This window comes from Anser cygnoides, chromosome 35, assembly GCF_040182565.1.
Source record: "Anser cygnoides isolate HZ-2024a breed goose chromosome 35, Taihu_goose_T2T_genome, whole genome shotgun sequence".
NCBI lineage: Eukaryota > Metazoa > Chordata > Aves > Anseriformes > Anatidae > Anser > Anser cygnoides.
The window spans coordinates 621219-640356 of record NC_089907.1 but is presented as its reverse complement, the minus strand read 5'-3'; the positions used below and the strand labels follow the sequence as shown (position 1 = coordinate 640356).

General features: G+C 61.8%; 4 protein-coding genes across 4 annotated transcripts; 3 read left to right on the top strand and 1 right to left on the bottom strand.

Moving 5' to 3' along the window:
• The first annotated feature begins 8 nt into the window (after window positions 1-8).
• TUBB (tubulin beta class I) lies at window positions 9-6201 on the top strand. Its single transcript, XM_048055861.2, has 4 exons — window positions 9-224; window positions 3280-3388; window positions 3648-3758; window positions 4377-6201. Exons 1-4 carry the CDS (start codon window positions 168-170, stop codon window positions 5432-5434), a joined length of 1335 nt encoding a protein of 444 aa, XP_047911818.1. The 5' UTR covers window positions 9-167; the 3' UTR covers window positions 5435-6201.
• A 366-nt stretch (window positions 6202-6567) lies between these two features.
• Window positions 6568-13404, bottom strand: FLOT1 (flotillin 1). Its single transcript, XM_066986779.1, has 12 exons — window positions 13243-13404; window positions 13067-13142; window positions 12397-12487; window positions 11769-11912; window positions 11331-11450; window positions 10877-10972; window positions 10281-10433; window positions 9730-9911; window positions 9000-9045; window positions 8758-8895; window positions 7072-7236; window positions 6568-6970 (listed from the first exon to the last, which is right to left on the bottom strand). Exons 1-12 carry the CDS (start codon window positions 13283-13285, stop codon window positions 6938-6940), a joined length of 1287 nt encoding a protein of 428 aa, XP_066842880.1. The 5' UTR covers window positions 13286-13404; the 3' UTR covers window positions 6568-6937.
• A 1360-nt stretch (window positions 13405-14764) lies between these two features.
• On the top strand, window positions 14765-16928 carry RPS5 (ribosomal protein S5). The gene is made up of 6 exons (XM_066986870.1): window positions 14765-14896; window positions 15892-15997; window positions 16089-16298; window positions 16375-16503; window positions 16621-16719; window positions 16813-16928. The coding sequence occupies exons 2-6, from the start codon at window positions 15893-15895 to the stop codon at window positions 16879-16881; spliced, it is 612 nt and encodes a 203-aa protein (XP_066842971.1). The 5' UTR covers window positions 14765-14896; window position 15892; the 3' UTR covers window positions 16882-16928.
• Window positions 16929-16977: 49 nt separating this feature from the next.
• On the top strand, window positions 16978-18596 carry RNF225 (ring finger protein 225). Its single transcript, XM_066986878.1, has 2 exons — window positions 16978-17566; window positions 17767-18596. The coding sequence occupies exon 2, from the start codon at window positions 17780-17782 to the stop codon at window positions 18353-18355; it is 576 nt and encodes a 191-aa protein (XP_066842979.1). The 5' UTR covers window positions 16978-17566; window positions 17767-17779; the 3' UTR covers window positions 18356-18596.
• The last annotated feature ends 542 nt before the right edge of the window (window positions 18597-19138 follow it).

Sequence of the window (19138 nt, the reverse complement as noted above, 5' to 3'; positions counted from 1 at the left end):
TATATGAGGCGCCGCGGGGCCGCGGGAGCCGCCATTGTCGCCGCCGCCGCGCTCGCAATAGCGCTCCCGCCTTAAAGGGGCCGCGCCGCCGAACCGCCCATCAGGACCGGGGGGGGGCCCACAGCTCCGGCACCGTCACCGCGCCCAGCCCTTCGCGCACCGCCGCCATGAGGGAGATCGTGCACATCCAGGCGGGACAATGCGGCAACCAGATCGGGGCCAAGGTGAACAGCGGGCGGGCGGCGTCGGGTCCCGGGGGTGGACCCCCCCCCTTTATTCCCTCTCGGCGGCGCGGCCCCTTTTAAGAAGCCCCTCCCCCTCCCCGCGCAGACAAAGGCGGACCCGAATCGGGGCGATTTCAGCCCAAAAACGTGTCCCCCCGCCGCCCGCCGAGGGCCTGGCGCGAAAGGCGCGGCCCCGCCGCGGCGGGTGCTCGGCGTCGAAGCGGAGCGGTCGGGCCCCAAAATGGAGGTTTCCGGCCTCAAAATGGGGGCGCGCCGCCCCTCCCCCCTTCGTCTCACGCGGCCCCAAGATGGCGGCTTCCCGCCGCGCCTCAGCGCCGCGGCCCCGAAACGGCGCCTTTTGTCCCCAAAATCGCCTTTTTTCGACCCTCCCCTCGGGGCTACCGCCTCGAAATGGCCCAAATTCTCTTATTAGAGAATAAAGTTCACCCCGAGTCACGGGATTTTAGTACTGAAATGAGAGATTTTTCACACAAAAAACGCTTTTTTTTTTCTTTGTATCTTAAAATTCCGCTTTTTACCCTCAGATTGTTTTCTTTTTATTATTTTTTAAACCTCAAAATGGCCGTGACCCCCACCCCCTCATAGCGTTTTCAGAATGGCGACTTAATTTTCTTCAAACCGCTTTTTTTTATAGCCGAAAATAAGCTAAATAAGCATCAAAACGGGAGTTTCCCTCCCCCGAGATAACTCATAAAAATGGGTATTTTTATGCCCTAAAATGAAAAAATTCCTCCCCCAAAACGGGGCGTGCCGCCCACGATGCGTTCGGCCCCCGAATGGGGGGTGGGGGGGTTTCCACGCCAAAAAGGGGTTTTTTGAGCCCAAACTGGAGGTTTTCGGCACCCAGAGGGGCGTGCCGTGTCTGAGGAGGCACTTCTGCCTTCAAAATGAGCCTTTTACTCCCCAAAAGGGATATTTGTACCCAAAATTGAGATTTTTTTTCTTTAAGCCCTTAAATATTTTGTAGTGGCCCCAAAATAAAGGCGTTTTAACTCAAAAATTTAAGGATTTGGGCCTCAAAAATTGCAGTTTTCTACCCCCAGATGAATATTTTCAGCCTCAAACGAAGAGCTTTGTTCCCCAAAACGGAATTTTTAGCACTAAAATGGGCTTTTCTGCCCCCAAAAAAGAGATTCTGACCCTAATAAGAGATTTTTAAACACCAATAGGGTTTTCTTGTCTCCAAAATGTGTTGGTTTTTTTTTTTTTCACCACTAAGACAGCTTTCCGCCTCCAAAGGGAGTTTCTAGCCCCAAGATGGAGGTTTGCAGCCTCAGAGTAAGATCTTTGTTCCCTGAAAAATGATTTTTCAGCCTCCAAAATAGGTTTTATTTGCTCCAAAATTGTTTTTCTGGTGCCAACAAAAAGGAATTTTTTTAGCCCCAATTGTATTTTTCAGCCCGAGATGCTTTTTTAATTTTCTTTCAAAGCTAAAATACAGGGTTTTGGCCCCCAAAATGGAGGTTTCCAGCCCTAAAATGGAGGTTCTCGGCGCAAGAGTAGCATCTTTGTGCTCTCAAATTCCTTTTTTTCTGCTGCAGTGTATGGAATTTAGCTTAAAACCGTAGCTTTTTAACCCCAAATGAGGGGCTTTTTGCTGAAAAATGGTGCTCTTTTAGCACTAGAATGAATGGTTTCTGCCCCAGAATATGTTCTTTACATGCGGCAATAGGGTTTTTTATATGTACGATAGGATTTTTTTACACCTAAACATCTTTTCAGCCTGAAAATGATTGTGCTGTGTTTTTTTTTTTCAAGCCCCCAAAGGGGGAATTTCCTTCCCAAATGGCAATTTTGATCTCAAAATGGATGCTTTCAGCCCCAGAACAGAATCTTTGTGCATCCAGATGGTTTTCAAACCCCAAAATGGAGGTTTTCGGCCGCAGAATAGGGTCTTTGTTCTTGAGAACGACTAAAAGCAAGTTTTTCAACCCCCCAAAAAGCTTTGTTTCTGCTCCACAATTGTGTTTCCAGCCCCGTAATATCAATATTTAACCCCAGAACAGGATTTTCCTCCCTGTAATTAGTTTTTTACATCCCTGAAATAGAGGCTTTTTCTCCCTAAAGAGTGCTTTTCACTCCCAGGACAGCTTTACATGCCTTGAATTCACTCTTTTTCCTCCAAAATGGACGTTCCAGCCTATAATTATTTTTTTTTACCCGCGGAATGCACGTTCTCAGCCCCAAAACATGCGTTTTGCCCAGAAACTGTAATTTTACAACTGGAGAAATTACAGTCCGTAAAGAGCTATAAATGTAGCCTTAGAGTTTCCAAAATGATGGTTTTTGGCCCCAGATAAAATTTAGAAGCAGTTCTTCCACCGTCAGCCCCAAATTGCAGTGTTTTGGCCTGTTTTCACCCCCAGGGCGTGGCCGAGCCCCCCCCCCCCCCATGACCTTGGGGGGGGGTCCCCAGGGTGCCAGCCCCTCCCCCACCCTTTGTTCCAAGCACCCCACCCAGACGAAGCACATTTTAGGAGGAAAAACGGGCAATTTTGTAAATTCTATTTGTCTTAACGAAGAGAGTGGAGCTTTTGGGGAGAGGCAAGGCATTTTTGGGGTATCTCCAAAATTAACATTTTTTGGAAGTGCCTCTGCAATTCAAATGCTGTTTCCGGTTCCCGCCCTGGCCGTTTTTTTTTTTTTTTTTTTATGGGGAGGGGCTACGCCCAAATTTGGCTCCTCCCCTGCGGGCTGTGGATGCCATGCCCCCTTCGGGTTGGCCGCACCCCTTCGGGAGGAGCCCGGCCTCAGCGTTAGCCCTGCCCCCCCGAATGTTTCTGGCTTCGGCTCCACCCCCTGGGCTGGTTCTTGGGTTGGCTCCACCCCCAACGTGGGTTATCTTCAATAACTTGCCCCTCCCAGAGGCTCCGCCCCTCCCAGAGGCTCCGCCCCCTCCCAGAGGCCCCTTCCACCTCCAATCTTCCCCCCCACCCCCCGATTCCCTGAGAGGGGGGGGGTCCCAAGGGTCCTCCTGACTCCGCCCCCCCTCCGGAGGGGGCGGAGCCTTTCTGACCCCACCCCCTTTCTGCAGTTTTGGGAGGTGATCAGCGACGAACACGGCATCGACCCCACCGGCACCTACCACGGCGACAGCGACCTCCAGCTTGACCGCATCAGCGTCTACTACAATGAAGCCACCGGTACGGTGCCACCACTCCTGATGTCACCCTGGTGTCCTCGTCACCCCCCTGTGTCCTGGTCACCTTCCCCCCCCAGTCCCTGTCCCTCTCTGCCTGAGACCCGGCATCCTCAGCTCACCCGTTGCACAACCCATTCCCTTCCCTGTCCACGTCTGGGGGTTTTGGGGTGGTTTCTGGGGGGTTTGGGGGGTTTACGGGGGGGCGATGTGGTGGTGTCACCATCACACACGCCCTCCCGGTGACACGGCGATGTCCCCAGGGGGTAAGTACGTGCCAAGAGCCATCTTGGTGGACCTGGAGCCAGGCACCATGGACTCTGTGCGCTCGGGACCCTTCGGGCAGATCTTCAGGCCGGACAACTTCGTTTTCGGTGAGTCCCCGACCCTGTTGGGTCCCTGGATGTCCTCTTAGGTGGCCCCCAGGTACCCATCGTGGTCCCAAAGGGGTACAGGTGAAGGTCTTTGGGGTGTTGGGGGTCCCCGATATAGGGTGACAGAGCTTCACAGTGAGTTTCAGGTCTTCAAGGGTGGGTTGAAGGTCTCCAATAAGAGGAACAGGTTCCCGGGGTGCTCCAGTGAGAGTGGTGGTGGTCCCCAAGGAGCTGAAGGGTCCCTGAGAAAGGTGACGGAGGTCCCCAGGGAGCTTGGGGTCCTCAAGGAGCTCCAAGTGCAGATAATGAGGAGCAATGGGTGTCCCTGCGATGCTTGGTTATCCCCAGGGGTTGGCTGGAGGTCTTCAGAGAAGGTGGCAGATGTCCTCAAGGGTGGGATGGAGATCACCAGAGGATCACGGGAGGTCCCCAAGGAACTCAGGGTCCCCAGAGAAGGTGGTGGAGGTCCCGTGGTGTGGCCTCGAGGTCCCCAAAGCACTTCCTGCTGGTTTGAAGACCCCCTGGTGGTGGGGTTGAGGGTCCCCAAGGGGTTCTAGGTTGGCTGTGCTCCCTGGGGAGCCTCTCCATGACGTCCCCCCCAACGTGTCCCCACCTCAGGCCAGAGTGGCGCAGGCAACAACTGGGCCAAGGGCCACTACACGGAAGGGGCCGAGCTGGTGGACTCGGTCCTGGACGTGGTGCGGAAGGAGGCGGAGAGCTGCGACTGCCTGCAGGGCTTCCAGCTGACCCACTCGCTGGGCGGCGGCACCGGCTCAGGCATGGGGACCCTCCTGATCTCCAAAATCCGTGAGGAGTACCCCGACCGCATCATGAACACCTTCAGCGTCGTCCCGTCCCCCAAGGTGTCGGACACGGTGGTGGAGCCCTACAACGCCACCCTGTCGGTCCACCAGCTGGTGGAGAACACGGACGAGACCTACTGCATCGACAACGAGGCCCTCTACGACATCTGCTTCCGCACCCTGAAGCTGACCACCCCCACCTACGGCGACCTCAACCACCTCGTCTCGGCCACCATGAGCGGCGTCACCACTTGCCTGCGCTTCCCCGGGCAGCTCAACGCCGACCTGCGCAAGCTGGCGGTCAACATGGTCCCCTTCCCCCGCCTCCACTTCTTCATGCCCGGCTTCGCCCCGCTGACGTCCCGCGGCTCGCAGCAGTACCGCGCCCTCACCGTCCCCGAGCTCACCCAGCAGGTCTTCGACGCCAAGAACATGATGGCCGCCTGCGACCCGCGCCACGGCCGCTACCTCACGGTGGCCGCCGTCTTCCGGGGCCGCATGTCCATGAAGGAGGTGGACGAGCAGATGCTGAATGTGCAGAACAAGAACAGCTCCTACTTCGTCGAGTGGATCCCCAACAACGTCAAGACGGCCGTCTGCGACATCCCGCCCCGCGGCCTCAAGATGGCCGTCACCTTCATCGGCAACAGCACGGCCATCCAGGAGCTCTTCAAGCGCATCTCGGAGCAGTTCACGGCCATGTTCCGGCGCAAGGCCTTCCTGCACTGGTACACGGGCGAGGGCATGGACGAGATGGAGTTCACCGAGGCCGAGAGCAACATGAACGACCTCGTCTCGGAGTACCAGCAGTACCAGGACGCCACCGCCGAGGAGGAGGAGGACTTCGGCGAAGAGGCTGAAGAGGAGACCTAAGGGGCGGCCTCTGGTCATCGTCCTCGGAGAGCCCTCGTCCTTCACTGCCACCGTCATCGTCAGCGTCGTCCTCGGAGAGCCCTCGTCCTTCAGCGTCGTCCTCGGAGAGCCCTCGGCCTTCACCGTCAGCGTCCTCGTCCTTCAGCGTCGTCCTCGGAGAGCCCTCGGCCTTCACCATCGTCCTCGGAGAGCCCTCGGCCTTCGTCGTCATCCTCGGAGACCTTCAGCCCTCGGCCTTTGTCATCGTCCTCGGCCATCAGGTGGTCCCCAAGAGCCCTCGTCCTCCAAGACCCCCCCAGGTCCTTCAGCGCGGTCACAGCCTTCATCCTTCACCGGCGTCATCGTCACCGGAGAGTCCTCGACTTCGGGGCCTCCCCGTCCTCCGCCATCTCATCACCAGAGCACTCCTCCTGCCCCCCCTGCGTTGTCACCGTCACCTGAAGGCCCACGTCACCGCAAAGCCTCCGTGTCCCCCTCATTGTCCCCACGTCCCCCCTGCCAGGGGGGTGACGGCACCACTAAATTATTGCAGCCCCCGGGCACCAATTTGCCCCGTTCTTTCCCCAAAACCACTGCCCCGGCTGCAGGGGGTTCCAGGATGGCCCTGTCCCCCGTGTCCCTGGCTGAGGGCTCTCCTGTCCCCTACGTGTCCCCTTCCCCCAAATCCATCCCATTTTGGTTTCGTTTCTCCCTTTTTGAGCTTTTTTTTTTTTTTTCATATTGAAAAGCCGCCCCCGGGCGAGGAATAAACCCGGGATGTAAAGCCACTGCCATGTCCCTTGTTGTGTCACTTGGGGGGGGGGCGGGGTGGGGTCTCAATGTCCCCACTAGGGTCTCCCAGGTTCACTTTGGGGTCCCTGTGTCCCTTCTGAAAGTCCCCTGAAGGTCATTTCTGTCCCGGGGTGGGGGGAGGGGGGGTCTCCTGTGTCACATCTGTCCCTACAAGGGTCCCCGTGCCCCTTATAGGGCCACTTGTGTCCCCTGTCCCCACCACAGCTGCTTGAGGGTCTCCATTCCCCCCTCCCGAAGCCCCTCCTGTCCCCTTTGGGGCCACTCGTGTCCCTTCTGGGGTCTTCAAATCCTCCACCCCAAACCCCAAAAGACCCCGGCGCACCCCAAAATGGCTGCAGGGCGCAGACGCGATAGCTTTAATGACACGGGGACAGGCATGGGGACACACAGGGGGGACATGTCCCCCACCCCAGGGACCCCGCTGGAAGGGGTGGGAGGGACGCAACGTGGCACTGGGGGGTTGGTGGCACTTCGGGGCCACGGTAGCGCCATGGGGCGGTGGCTCCATGGGGACGTGGTGGCACTTGGGTGACACAAGGGCTCCGTGGGGGTGGTGGCACTTGAGTGACACAAGGGCTCCATAGGGGTGGTGGCACCACAGGGACACGGTGGGGACGTGGTGGCACCATGGGGCGGTGGCATCGCGGGGACGCAGAGGCTCCAGAGGGTGGTGGCACCTTGGGGACACCTTGGGGACGCGGTGGCACCGGCTCAGGCCACGCAGTCTGACTTCTTCTGGGCGGCCTGCAGAGGACAGAGCGGGGACGGGTGAGGAGGGGACCCCGGGTGTCCCCCCCCACCCCCCCAGGGACCCCCAGTGTCACCCGCAGGGGACCCCCACGGACCTGGGTGACGCTGACGCCCGTCAGGGCCTCGACGGCGGTGGGCAGACGGGTGACGACGTCCAGGATCTCCCCGGGGAGCCGCGCCACCCCGATGTCCCCGGAGCTCCCGGCCACCAGCGTCACCCGGCGCGTCCCCAGCAGCGGCTGCGCCACCGCCTCCGCCACCTGGCCCGAAATCGCCGCGTTTCAGCCCAAAACCTTGCAGGCGGCACCGTGCCCCCTCCCCACAAACCCCTCTGTCCCAAATCTCACCCGTTTCAGCCCCAAACCCGTGTGGGTCGCCCCCAAAAATCCCCCCACCGGCTCTGTGGTTTCTGTCACCCAAATTCCTCTTACTTCACTCCAAATTCACTACAGCAATCCCAAGTCCCTCCCTGGCCACCCACCAACTGGCCACTGCCCTAAATCCCTTGGGTTTCACCCCAAAACCCACCACAGACATCCACGAATCCCCCTGCCCGCTTGCCTGTCCCCAAATCACCGTATCTCACCCCAAATTTGCCCCTTTGTACCCCAAATTCCTCCCTGGTTGCCCCCACACCTGAAGGGGGGGGCACAAAGCGCCCCCATGAGGACCCCAAATTCCTGCTGGGCCCCCTCAAATCACCCCCACCCAATAGGAGAGGCCCCAAATCCATTCGGGGGACCCAAAATACCCTGTGGAGCCCCCAAATACCCCCATGGGGACTCCAAATCCCCCCCCAGGACCCCCCAAACCACCCCCACCCCCATAGAACAGACCCCAAATCCTCAAAATCCCCTGGGGGGAACCCCCGGAACCCCCATACAACCCCCCAAATACCCCATGTGTACCCCTGAGATTCCCCCTTAACGCCCCCAAACACCCCCTTGAGACCCCAAACACCTCATGGGGACCCCAAATCCACCCCAGGATCCCCAAACCGACCCCTCCCTGGAGAAGAGACCCCAAATCCTCAAAATCCATTGGAGGGAACCCCAAACCCCCCATACAACCCCCAATACCCCAAGTGTACCCCTGAGACACCCCCTTAAGACCCCCACACACTCCCTTGAGACCCCAAACATCTCAAGGGGTCCCCAGATCCCACCCAGGACCCCACAAACCACCCCCACCCCATAGGAGAGACCCCAAATCCTCCAAAATCCATTGGGGGAGACCCCAAAATCCCTTATACAACGCTTCAAAAACCCAGGGTTCACCCTGAGACACCCCCTTAAGACCCCAAAACATCTTCTTGAGAACCCAAACACCTCATGGTGATCCCAATTCCCCTCCAGGACCCCCCCCAAACCGACCCCTCCCCATAGAAGAGACCCCAAATCCTCAAAATCCGCTGGGGGGAAACCCTGAAACCCCCCATACAACCCCCAAATATCCCATGCGTACCCCTGAGACTCCCCCTTGAGACCCCGAAACACCTCAAGGGGTCCCTAAATCCCCCCCCCGGGACCCCAGAAACCACCCCCACCCCATAGGAGAAACCCCAAATCCTCAAAATCCATTGGGGGAGACCCCCGACCCCCCACGCAACCCCCCCCAAACCCCAAAGTTCACCCCCAAACACCCCCTTGAGACCCCCCGAACGCCTCACGGGGACCCCAAATCCCCCCTAAGGACCCCCCCCCCCAAACCACCCCCCCCACCCCGTAGTGGAGACCCCAAACCCTTGGGGACGCACGCCGGGGGGGGGGAACCCCTCGCACCTGGGGCAGCCGCTGCAGCACCATGTCGACCACGGCGGCCTCGCGGAACTGCCCGAAGGCCTCGGCCTTCGCCTCCGTCTGCGCCGCCTCCGCCCGCGCCCGGGCGGCCACCGCCGCCGCCCGCGCCGCCCCCGTCACCTGCGTGAGACGTCCGCGTCCCCTGGGGGCTCTGGGGACACCCCCGGGGGCTGGGGACCCCCCCCCCAAAAACCTGGCCCCGTCCTTCGGGGTCCTCAACTCACCCGCATGGCCTCCGCCTCGGCCTCCGCCTGCATCATCACCTGCAACCTGCGGAGGGGCGGGGCTAGGAGGGGGAGGGGCCTCGCGAGGGGCGGGGCTTATCGAGGGGGCGTGGCTTATAAAGGGGGGTGTGGCCTCGTGGAGGGGGTGGAGCTTGGCAGGGCGGAGGAGTTCAAGGGGGTGCCCGGATTGGTCGCGGGCATAGGGGTGGTGGAAAGGGGCGGGGTTTGGGGAGATGGGCGGGGCTTGGATGAAGGGGGCGGGGTTGAGGAAGAGGGCGGGGCTCTCCTTTAAAAGGGCACCGCCTCCCTTAAAAGGGGCACGGCGGTGGGGACCACCACGCTTTTTAAAGGCACGGGGACCCTCTTGAACAGGGCGGGGCTTCACCCAGGGTGGGGCAGCTCGCAGAGGGGTGTGGCCTGCGGAAGGGGCGGGGCTTCGTTTTAAAGGGGGCAACGCCTCCCTTAAAAGGGTCGCGGCCCCACTAGAAGAGGACCCACCAAAAAAGGCAAAACTTGACGTTTTTGAGTTTTTCGAGGCATGCCGAGTGACAAAACTGCTTTTAAAGAGGGCATGGCTTTGCCACGCTGTTGGGGCCCAGCAGATAGGCTTGGTATTTAAAGGGGAAAAGCTTTAAAAAAGGCATGGTTCTCACCCTGGTTGTGGGGCCCCCCATATGGGGGTATGGCCTGCAGGGGAAGGGGAAGGGGAAGGGGAAGGGGAAGGGCTCACCGCTCGGCCTCAGCCAGCCGCTCCAGGCGATACCGCTCGGCCTCGGCGGGCTTGCGCACGGTGGCCTCCAGCTCGCGCTCGCGGCGGCCAATCTCGTGCTCCTGCAGCTGCGCCTGCTGTGCCCGCTCCACCACCAGCACCTGCGCCCGCTGCTCCTCGATCTGCTGCTTCGTCCTCGCCACCTGCGCCCGCAGCACACATCAGCCCTGCGCCAGAACCCGGCGGGGGGGGGGGGGGGGGGCTGGGCATCCTAGGGACTGCAGGGATCCCTGGGAACCCTGGACAGGGGGGGACCCTGGGGGCTGCAGGTGCCCAAGGGGGATCCAGGTGTCCCTGGGGGGTTCCCAGGTGTCCTGGGGGGTCCCAAACATCCCAGCTGAGGGAGCCAGGTGTGTGTGGGGGAGTCCCAGGTGTTCTGGGGGGGCAAGAAACTGGGGGGACCAAGGTGCCCAGGGGGATCCCAGGTGCCCAGGAGGGACCCAGGTGTCCTGGGGGTGTCCCAAGTGTCCTGGGGGGGGTCCCAAACATCCCAGACAGGGGACCCAGCGTACCTGCAGCTGGTAGGCCAGGTCAGCCTGGGCCTTGCGGGCGTTGACGGCGGCGTCGCACAGCGCCTGCTGCACCTGGAAGTCCCGCTGGGCCTGCGCCATCGCCGTCTCGCTCAGCAGCTGCGCCGACACCTGCTCCTGGCGCGCCCGCGCCTCCTGCAGGGACACACGGGGACACGTGGGGACACCGAGTGGATGATGGGGGGCGTGCTGCACGATGGAGGGGGAGCGTGGGGATGTTGTGTGGGGAGATGGGGATGCTGGGGGATAAGGGGGGGACGTGGGGATACTGTGGGATTGGAGGGGGGATGGGGACACTGGAGGGTGGGGGGGACACCGGGGGACAAATGGACATGGAGACAGCAGAGGACTCCAAAGGATAGGGGGGAATGCCAGCAAAATGGGGTGGGGACATCACAAGGGCACCTCAGAGAGAATCTGGTGACCTTAGGGGCACGGGGGGGACAGCAGGGGATGACACCAGCACGCTGTGAGGGGACACGGTGACCTCAGTGATGAAACAGGGGGACGTGGGCACATGCAGGGACGTGATGGGGCAGTGGGGGACCTGGGGGGGGGGACAAAGATGACAGACTCACGCGGATGCCGGCGTCCCGCTTGGCCTCGGCCTCCCCTACGCGGGCATCACGCTGCACCTGCGCAGTGCGGCCCTTCCCCAGCGAGTGCAGGTAATCCTGGGGACAGGGGACACGGGGACACTGTCACAACCCCGATCCACGCTGGGACAGCGTCCTCATCTCCATTCTGCTGTCCCCATCCTTCGCCCGATGTCCCCACCCGCGTGTCACTGTCCCCATGCCCACAAGGTACAACAAGGTCCGTCTGTCCGAATGTCTCTCTTCCCATGTCCCCATGCTCCCATGTCACCGTGTCCCTGCAGTATCCTCCATGTCACCGACCACACTGATGCTTGCCCCCACGTCGCCCTGCATCCCCGTGTCCCCGACGCCACCCGGTTACCGCAGGATGTCCTCCAGGCACAGCTAACTACAGTGACGCCCGTGTCCCCTCCCGTCCCCCCCCCGGTGCCACCTGGTCGTCGTGGATGTCCTTCAGGGTGTAGCTGACCACGCTGATCCCCATGTTGACCAGGTCGGATGAGGCCACGTTGAAAACCTGCTCCGAAAACTTCTGCCGGTCCTTGTAGATCTCCTGTAGGATACCAGGGGTGGGGCTTAGGGTGGGTGGGGCCAAGGGGTGTGGTCTTGCAATGGGTGTGGCACCAGGAGGTGAGGGAGGGGCTTCAACAAAAGGGGTGGAGCCTATGTGGGTGGGGCACCCACTAGGAAGTGGGGCCTTTATCTGGGTAGGGCTTCTTTGGGGTGGGTCTTATGGCAAGGGGTGGAGCTTGGACAAGAGACGGGGTTTATGGTGAGGTGTGGCTTCTAAAAGGGAGTGGCTCCGGCAAGAGGGGTGTGGCTTGCCCACGGGGGCGTGGCTTCCCCCCCACACACACTCCCCCCTCCTCACCTCCACGGTCATGTGGGCCATGATGGCGCGCTGGTGGCCCTCCAGGGTCTCCAGGGCGATCTGGGCGATCTCGCTCTCCGACTTGCCCAGGAACATCTGGCAGGCGGCCGCCAGCATCTCCTTGTTCTGCCCCTGGATCTTCACCTGCCCCCCGGGGAAGCCGCAGCGTCCCGCAGGCGTCCCCAGTGATTTGTTCCCCCCGATAACGAAGCGTTTTGAAGAGGCTGCTGTCTTTATAGGCCCTCGGGTGGGCCGTGACAGCGCTCTTTTAAGAGAACAGCCCCTGCGGGTGGTCTTTCGCAGGTGGGGTCCACCACAAAACATCCTTTTTAAGACCACCGTTGCCCCTTCAAGAAACTCCACGGGTGGGCTAACGACAGTGGTGCCCTTTTAAGAGGATATGCTCCTTAGGGTGGGGCCCACCTCAACAGGGCCGCTTTAAGGAGATGTTCCCCCCCCCCCGCACAATCATTGCAGCATGACACTGCCCTTTTAAGAGACCCCCTCAGCAGCTCCAGGTGGGGCCCACTGCGGGACCGCCTTAAAAGGGGCTGCACCGGTGCCCCCTGGGGAGGGGTGGTGGCAGCTGCGGGGACACGGGTGGGGGGCGCGGGGGGCACGGGGGTACCTGGGCGATGCCGGTGACGGAGATGGGGACGCCGTGGCGGGTGTACACCTTCTCGCTGCGCACGTTGAGGGTCAGGGTGTTCAGGGAGATCCTGGGGAGGGGGAAGGGAGGGGACAGGTAACCCCCGTGTCACCCCCTTGTCGCCCCATGCCACGCCCTTGCCCCCTCATGTCACCCCCTTGCCCCTCTATGCCACTGCCTTGTCCCCCCCATGCCACCCCCGTGCCCCTCATGTCATCCCATGCCACCCCCTTATCCTATGTCACCTCCTTATCCCCCCCATGCCATCCCTTGTCACCCGTTGTCACACCGTGCCACTCCCTTGTCCCCTCACATCACCCCTGCCCTCCTCCATGCCACCCCCTCATCCCCCCTTGCCACCCCCTCGTCCCCCCATGCCCCCCCCATGCCACCCCCTCATCCCATGCCCCCTCCTTGTCCCCCCACGCCACCCCCTTATCCCCTGATGCCACCCCCTTGTCCCCCCACGCCCCCCATATCCCTTCAGGCCACCCCCTTGTCCCTTGCCCTCCATACCCCCCTTGCCCCCCCATGCCCCCCAATCCCTCCCGTCACCCCCATGTCCCCCCATGCCACCCCCCTGTCCCCTCACGCCACCCCCAGACCCCCCCCTCATGTCCCCCTCATGTCCCCCCCCATGTCCCCTCACCGCTGGATCTGCTGCAGACACGGCACCACCAGCACCCGGCCCCCGGCCACCATCACGGGGGGGCTGCGGCAGAAACCTGCGGGACGAGGGGCACGGGGTAGGCCGGGATCCCCGGGGGGGGGGGGGAGGGGGTCACCCCGGTGCGTCTCTGTGGGGCGGGGGGGGGCCCGACTCACCCGACACCACCATGGCCTCGTTGGGGCCGCACGTGAAGAACATCCCGGCGGCGACACGGGGACAGGGACCGGGATCGGGATCGGGATCGGGACCGGGATCGGGATCGGGACCGGGACCCCCCCCCCCCCGCCGCCCTCCCGCAGCGGCTCGGCCCCACCCGCCACGGCCCCGGCAGCCCCCGCGGCGCCGCTCGCCCGCAGCCGCCCCCTGGTGGCCCCGAGGGGGCGCGGAGGCGGCGGGGGCCCCGCGGGTGGCCTCTGGTGCCCCAAGTCCCCTCAGGTGTTTGTTGGTCCCCAGAGCTCCCTCAGGTGGCCCCTGGTGCCCCAGAGTCCCCTCAGGCGTTCATTAGTCCCCAAAGTCCCCTCAGGCGTTCATTAGTCCCCAAAGTCACCTCAGATGTTCCTTGGTCCCCAAAGTCCCCTCAGGTGGCCCCTGGTCCCCAAAATCCTCTCAGGCAGCTGCTCATCCTTAAAGTCACCTCAGGAGATCTGTCGTTGGTCCCTGAAGTCCCCTCAGTTGGCATGTGGTCCCAAAGTCCCCTCAGGTGATCCCTGGTCCACAAATTCCCCTCAGGTGGCTGTTCTTCCCTAAACCTCCGTCAGGTGGCCTGTAGTCCCTAAAGTCTCCTCAGGTGATCCTTGGTCCCTAAAACTCCCTCAGGAGATGGTTGGTCCATAAAGTCCCCTCAGGTGTTCACTGGATTCCAAATCTCCCTCAGGTGGCCCCTGGTCCCCCAAATCTCCTCAGATAAGCATTAAGAGCCAGTAATTACCGGCCTCAGCCCCACTTTTTTGCCTCCTAACATTATGGAGAAAATCATTCTGGGAGTTAGTGAAAAAGCCCGGAAAACAGCACAGTCGTTGGTCATGGCCAACGTGAGGGGAAAATCCAGTTTGACAAACTTAATTTCCTTATTTTTCACCCACGTAGTTGACCAAGGGGAGCCAGCTGAGGTGATCTTTTGGGGTTTCAGTAAGGATTTCGACATGGTTTCTGACCCTATCCGTCTGGACCAAATGTCCAGCATAGAACCAGACAAATGCTACAAGGAATTCACAATGTGATGGGTGAACAATTGGCTGAGGGGTCAGGCTCCGAGGGTTCTGGTAAACGGGGCAACATCAGGCTGGCGGCCAGTCACAAGCGGGGCTCTGCAGGGCTCCATTTTGGGGCCAGGTCTCTTCAGTGGTCCCATAAATGACCTGGATGCGGGACGGGAAGGAAACCTGAATGAATTTGTGGCTGACGCTGAACCGGGAGGAGCTGCTGACTCTGTAGCAGAGAAAGGCCTTGCAGAGGGATCCCCTCTGTCCCCCCACGCGTGCCTCTACGCACGCTATAGGGAGAAATCCCACAACATGGCAGAGTTCGGGCAGACGCCCTCAACCACCATGATCCCCCCGGCTTCACCATCGCCCTCCGCGCTTGCGCCGCCGCGCCAGCGCGCGCGGCTTAATATGCGCATGCGCAACCCCCCTCCCCGCCCGGCGAGCCCGAAAGGACGGGCACGGCTAGGGAAGAACGGGCGGAAGCGCGGAGCCCCGCTGCAGCTCTGCGCATGCGCAGCCGGAAGCCGGCGCCTGCCCCTGGATAAGAGGCGGGGAGGCCCCGTTCGAGCCCTTTTTTCCCCGCCGGAGCCGCGGCCGCCGCCATGTGAGTGCGGCGGGGCTGGGGGGGGGTGGGAGTTTGGGGGGGTTTGGGGGGCCTCTGGGGCTGGGAATGGTGGGGGGTGACTGTGGGGCAAGGGAGGGGATGGCTGGGAGGGGGGTGGTGGGGCAGAGGAGGGGGGTGGCGGGGCCTGGGAGGGGGTTTGGGGGTCCTCAGGCCCCGGGGAGGGGGTAAATGGGGGAGGGGGGGCGGCTCGGGCCTGGGGGTGGTGGGGTCGCTGAGGGAGAAATCGTGGGGTCAGGCATTGGGGGGGGTGCTGGGGTACAGAAGGGGAGGGCTCAGGCTTTTTGGGAGCGTTGGGGTGGAAATTAGGGGGGGTTCAGGACTTCAGGGGGGATTTGGGGGTTCTCAGGCCGGGGGGGGGGGAGTAAATGGGGAGACATCAGGCCTGGGGGGTGAGGGTAGTGGTGGGGTCAGTGAGGCAGAAATTGTGGGGTCAAGACTTCGGGGGAGGGGGCACTGAGGTAGGAAAGGAGAGGGATTAGGCTTTGGGCGGGTGTCAGGCCTTTGGGGGAGGCAATGAGGTGGGAGGGGGTTGGGTTTTGGGCAGAGCTGAGGTTAAGGTGTGCGGGGTCAGGCTTTGGTTGAGGTCCCGAATAGAAATCGGGGGGCTAAGGCCTTGGGGTTGTCACTGATGGAGAAATGAGGGATGCTCAAGGCAGGGGGAGCTCTGAGGTAGGAATTTCGGGGGGTCCCTGAGTTAGAAATGGGGGGGGGGCAGGCTTTGTGGGGGCACTGAGGTGGGAGTTTGGGGGCTCTGGGGGCTGACCCCTTATGGGGGGCTCTCTAAGGTAGAAGGCTCTTGGGAGCTCCCAGCGTTAGGGGTGATTTGGAAGGGCGCTTCACCTCTTCGCGCTCACCCATAGGTGCTCAATTTTCTTTTTAACGACCTGCACCCCCCAGTTATTCAACGATGGGGGGGGGGTAAAGGGGTGCGTCTGCGTTGCCCCTTTTCGCTCCAATCCCTGTTCCCTTGGCAGAATGACTGACTGGGAGACGGCGCCCGCTGTCACCGAGACCCCCGACATCAAGCTCTTCGGCAAGTGGAGCACGGACGATGTGCAGATCAACGACATCTCCCTCCAGGTAGTTCGGGGGGGCGGGGGTTACACCTTGGGGGGCCCCCCCGTGGTGTGTCAGGAAGGTGTCTGACCCCCCCCCCCTCTCCCCACCGCAGGACTACATTGCTGTCAAGGAGAAGTACGCCAAGTACCTGCCCCACAGCGCCGGGCGCTATGCGGCCAAGCGCTTCCGCAAGGCCCAGTGCCCCATCGTCGAGCGCCTCACCAACTCCATGATGATGCACGGCCGCAACAACGGCAAGAAGCTGATGACCGTGCGCATCGTCAAGCACGCCTTCGAGATCATCCACCTGCTCACCGGGGAGGTGCGGGGCTGCTGGGTTTTGGGCCGGGACGGGTTATAGGAGCGCAGTGGCTAATTTTTACCCCCCCACCCCGCAGAACCCCCTGCAAGTCCTGGTGAACGCCATCATCAACAGCGGCCCCCGCGAGGACTCGACCCGCATCGGCCGCGCCGGCACCGTGCGGAGACAGGCTGTGGATGTGTCCCCGCTGCGCCGCGTCAACCAGGTGCCCCCTTTTGTGGAAACCCTGAGCTGTGGGGACCCCCGCCCCCCCTCCTTGTGCCTGCATTGTCACTGTCCCTGATGTCCCCCCTTTTCCTCCCCCCCCCTCCCCCCCTCACAGGCCATCTGGCTGCTGTGCACGGGTGCCCGCGAGGCCGCTTTCCGCAACATCAAGACCATCGCGGAGTGCCTGGCCGACGAGCTCATCAACGCTGCCAAGGTGAGGGAAGGGGACGGGGCCGTCACCAGGCGGTGGCAGGACGTCCTCACTGTCCCGACATGTCGTGACTTCTCACATTTCCCCCCCCGCCAGGGCTCTTCCAACTCGTATGCCATCAAGAAGAAGGACGAACTGGAGCGTGTGGCCAAGTCCAACCGTTAAAGAGCCGCCGTTGTCATGCCCGAAATAAAGTTGGCTTCTACTTTGTGCCCCTCCGCTCCTCCCTGTGTCGTGGGGATGGGGGGGGGGTGCTGTTTGTGTTTTGTTTTTTTTTTTTTTGTCCTCTTCCACACACAAAAGGGGTGCCTGGGGGGCTCCTTTTTGGGGCTGAACCCCAGCAGAGCATGGGGGTGTCCCGTAAGGTCCCACGTGTCCCCTAGCCACCCAGCTGTCCCCAGCTCACCTTGGCACCTTGTAGCGTTGGGATTTCCTCATTCCTAGACATGATTTGAGGTTGGTGGCTGTGTCCCCGTGCCCAGAATTCCCTCTGTGCCCCGTTTTTCCCTTGATTCCACGCCAGGGGGTGGAGGAAACAGCGCTGAGGGAAGGCAGAATACATAAAACCAGGACAGGGACGGGGGGGTGACAGAGACAGCAGGCTTTCCCCTGAGGAAACCAGTCCCTTGGGGTGACAAAGTGGTGCGGGACAGCTGCCAAAACCCACAGGTCGCACCCAAAACCAGGTGTGGTGCCGACTGGGACCTGCAGGGCCACCGTGGCTGTTGGGACCGTTCCCCTGGTGGCAGGGTGACGCGGGAGGCGTGCCGCTGTCCCTTCTGGTCTGGCTGCACTGAGCTGAGCGGACGTGTGCTGCGTCCCCCACGGGGGCTGGCACCCCTGGGGGCAGGTGAGGAGGGGCTGAGGGGGGGGAGGTGTTGGGTATTTTTGTGTTTTTTCGGGATCTGTTGGCACCCCAAATTGAGTCTGGGGTATTTTTGGGGCGATGCCCTCCCTGGGTATTTTTGGTCCCTGACCCTGTGTCCTCACGTCCTTATTGCCACCTTGTAACCCCCCCCCCCCCCTCCCGGCTGTTTCCCCCCTCTCCAGGGACGTTGCTGCCATGCCGAGCCCCCCGGGAGACCCTGAGGGGCCCCCTCGGGACTGCGTCATCTGCTTCGCCCCCTACGACCGCCTCTTCAAGCTGCCCAAAGCGCTGGCCTGCGGCCACGTCTTCTGCCTCGAGTGCTTGACCAGGGTCAGCATTGCAGCCCCCGCCGCCCCCTTGCTCTGCCCCGTCTGCCGACGCCCTACAGCCGTGCCCCCCCGCCGCGGGCCCCCCGCTTTGCCCACCTGCTCTGACCTCCTGCCCCCCGACCTCCCCGCCACCCCCGGTGGCTTCGTCCGCTTCGATCGCCCCAAGGGGCTCCTGCTCTACGCCCCCCATCCTGGCCGGCTGCCCACGGTGACCCTCAGCCTGGAGGTGGGGGGGTCTGAGCCTCCCCCAGCCCCTCCGGGGGGCCAGAGTGGGGTGCGGTGGCCCCTCTTCAAGGCGGTGGCCGTCGCCGTTGCCCTGATGGTGGCGGGGGGCTTGGTGCTCTGCGGGATCTTCCTCTTCTTCCTCCTGCCCGCGGCGTGCGAGGGGGGCAGCCCGGTGACAAACAGCACCTGGGGGCAGCCAGGGTGGCCCCCCTACTAACGGGAACCCCCCTGTGGCGACATCAGCAGCCCCCTCCCCATTTTATGGGGCGGGGATGTCTTGGGGTTCCCCCCTTGGTGGGGATGGGTTCCTTGCAGACCCCCCCCCCCCCAAACTCATACTCTTGGCCAAATGTGGCTCTGGGTTTTTTTTGGGGGGGCACCTCCAGATTTGGGGATGTGGGGGGGAGGGGGGACAACACACCAGCCCCCTTTCCCCTTTATTAAATTTTTTTCCCCAATACCGCGTCCTGATGCCTCTTCTGTAACGGCAGCGAGTGTGATCCCAAGGACACCTCCCCCCCAAAAAAACCAAAGCCGGGACCTTTTGTTTGTAAGGGGCAGGGGGCAACCAGGAGCTGCAAATCACCAGTTTGGCTTAAATTGAGGAGGGGGACGCCCAAATCCGTGCCGTGTGGGGGGTGTTTTAGGGCCAGGAGGGTGGCAGGGTGCCCAATTTCCACCTCCCACCGTGCCTGGCAGCGCCGCCAACTCCCCGGTCCCTATCGGAGCCGTCCCCGGCGCGGCTGTGTGTATTTTGGGGGCGGGAGGGGTGAACCCGAACCAAAATAAAAGCAAAAAACAAATAAGAGGGGAGGGGAACCTCCATTTTAGGGGGGGGGGGGGGGTGGCACGGTGCTAGCCGTCACCTTGAGGGTTTGTGCCCTGTGAGGGCGGTATCGGTTCTGGGATCAACCGCATCCCTCTGCTTTATCATCACCCCAAATCCCAAGGGGCAGAGGGCTTAGGGACATTTTGGGGAGGGTCTCGGGGGGGGGGGAGA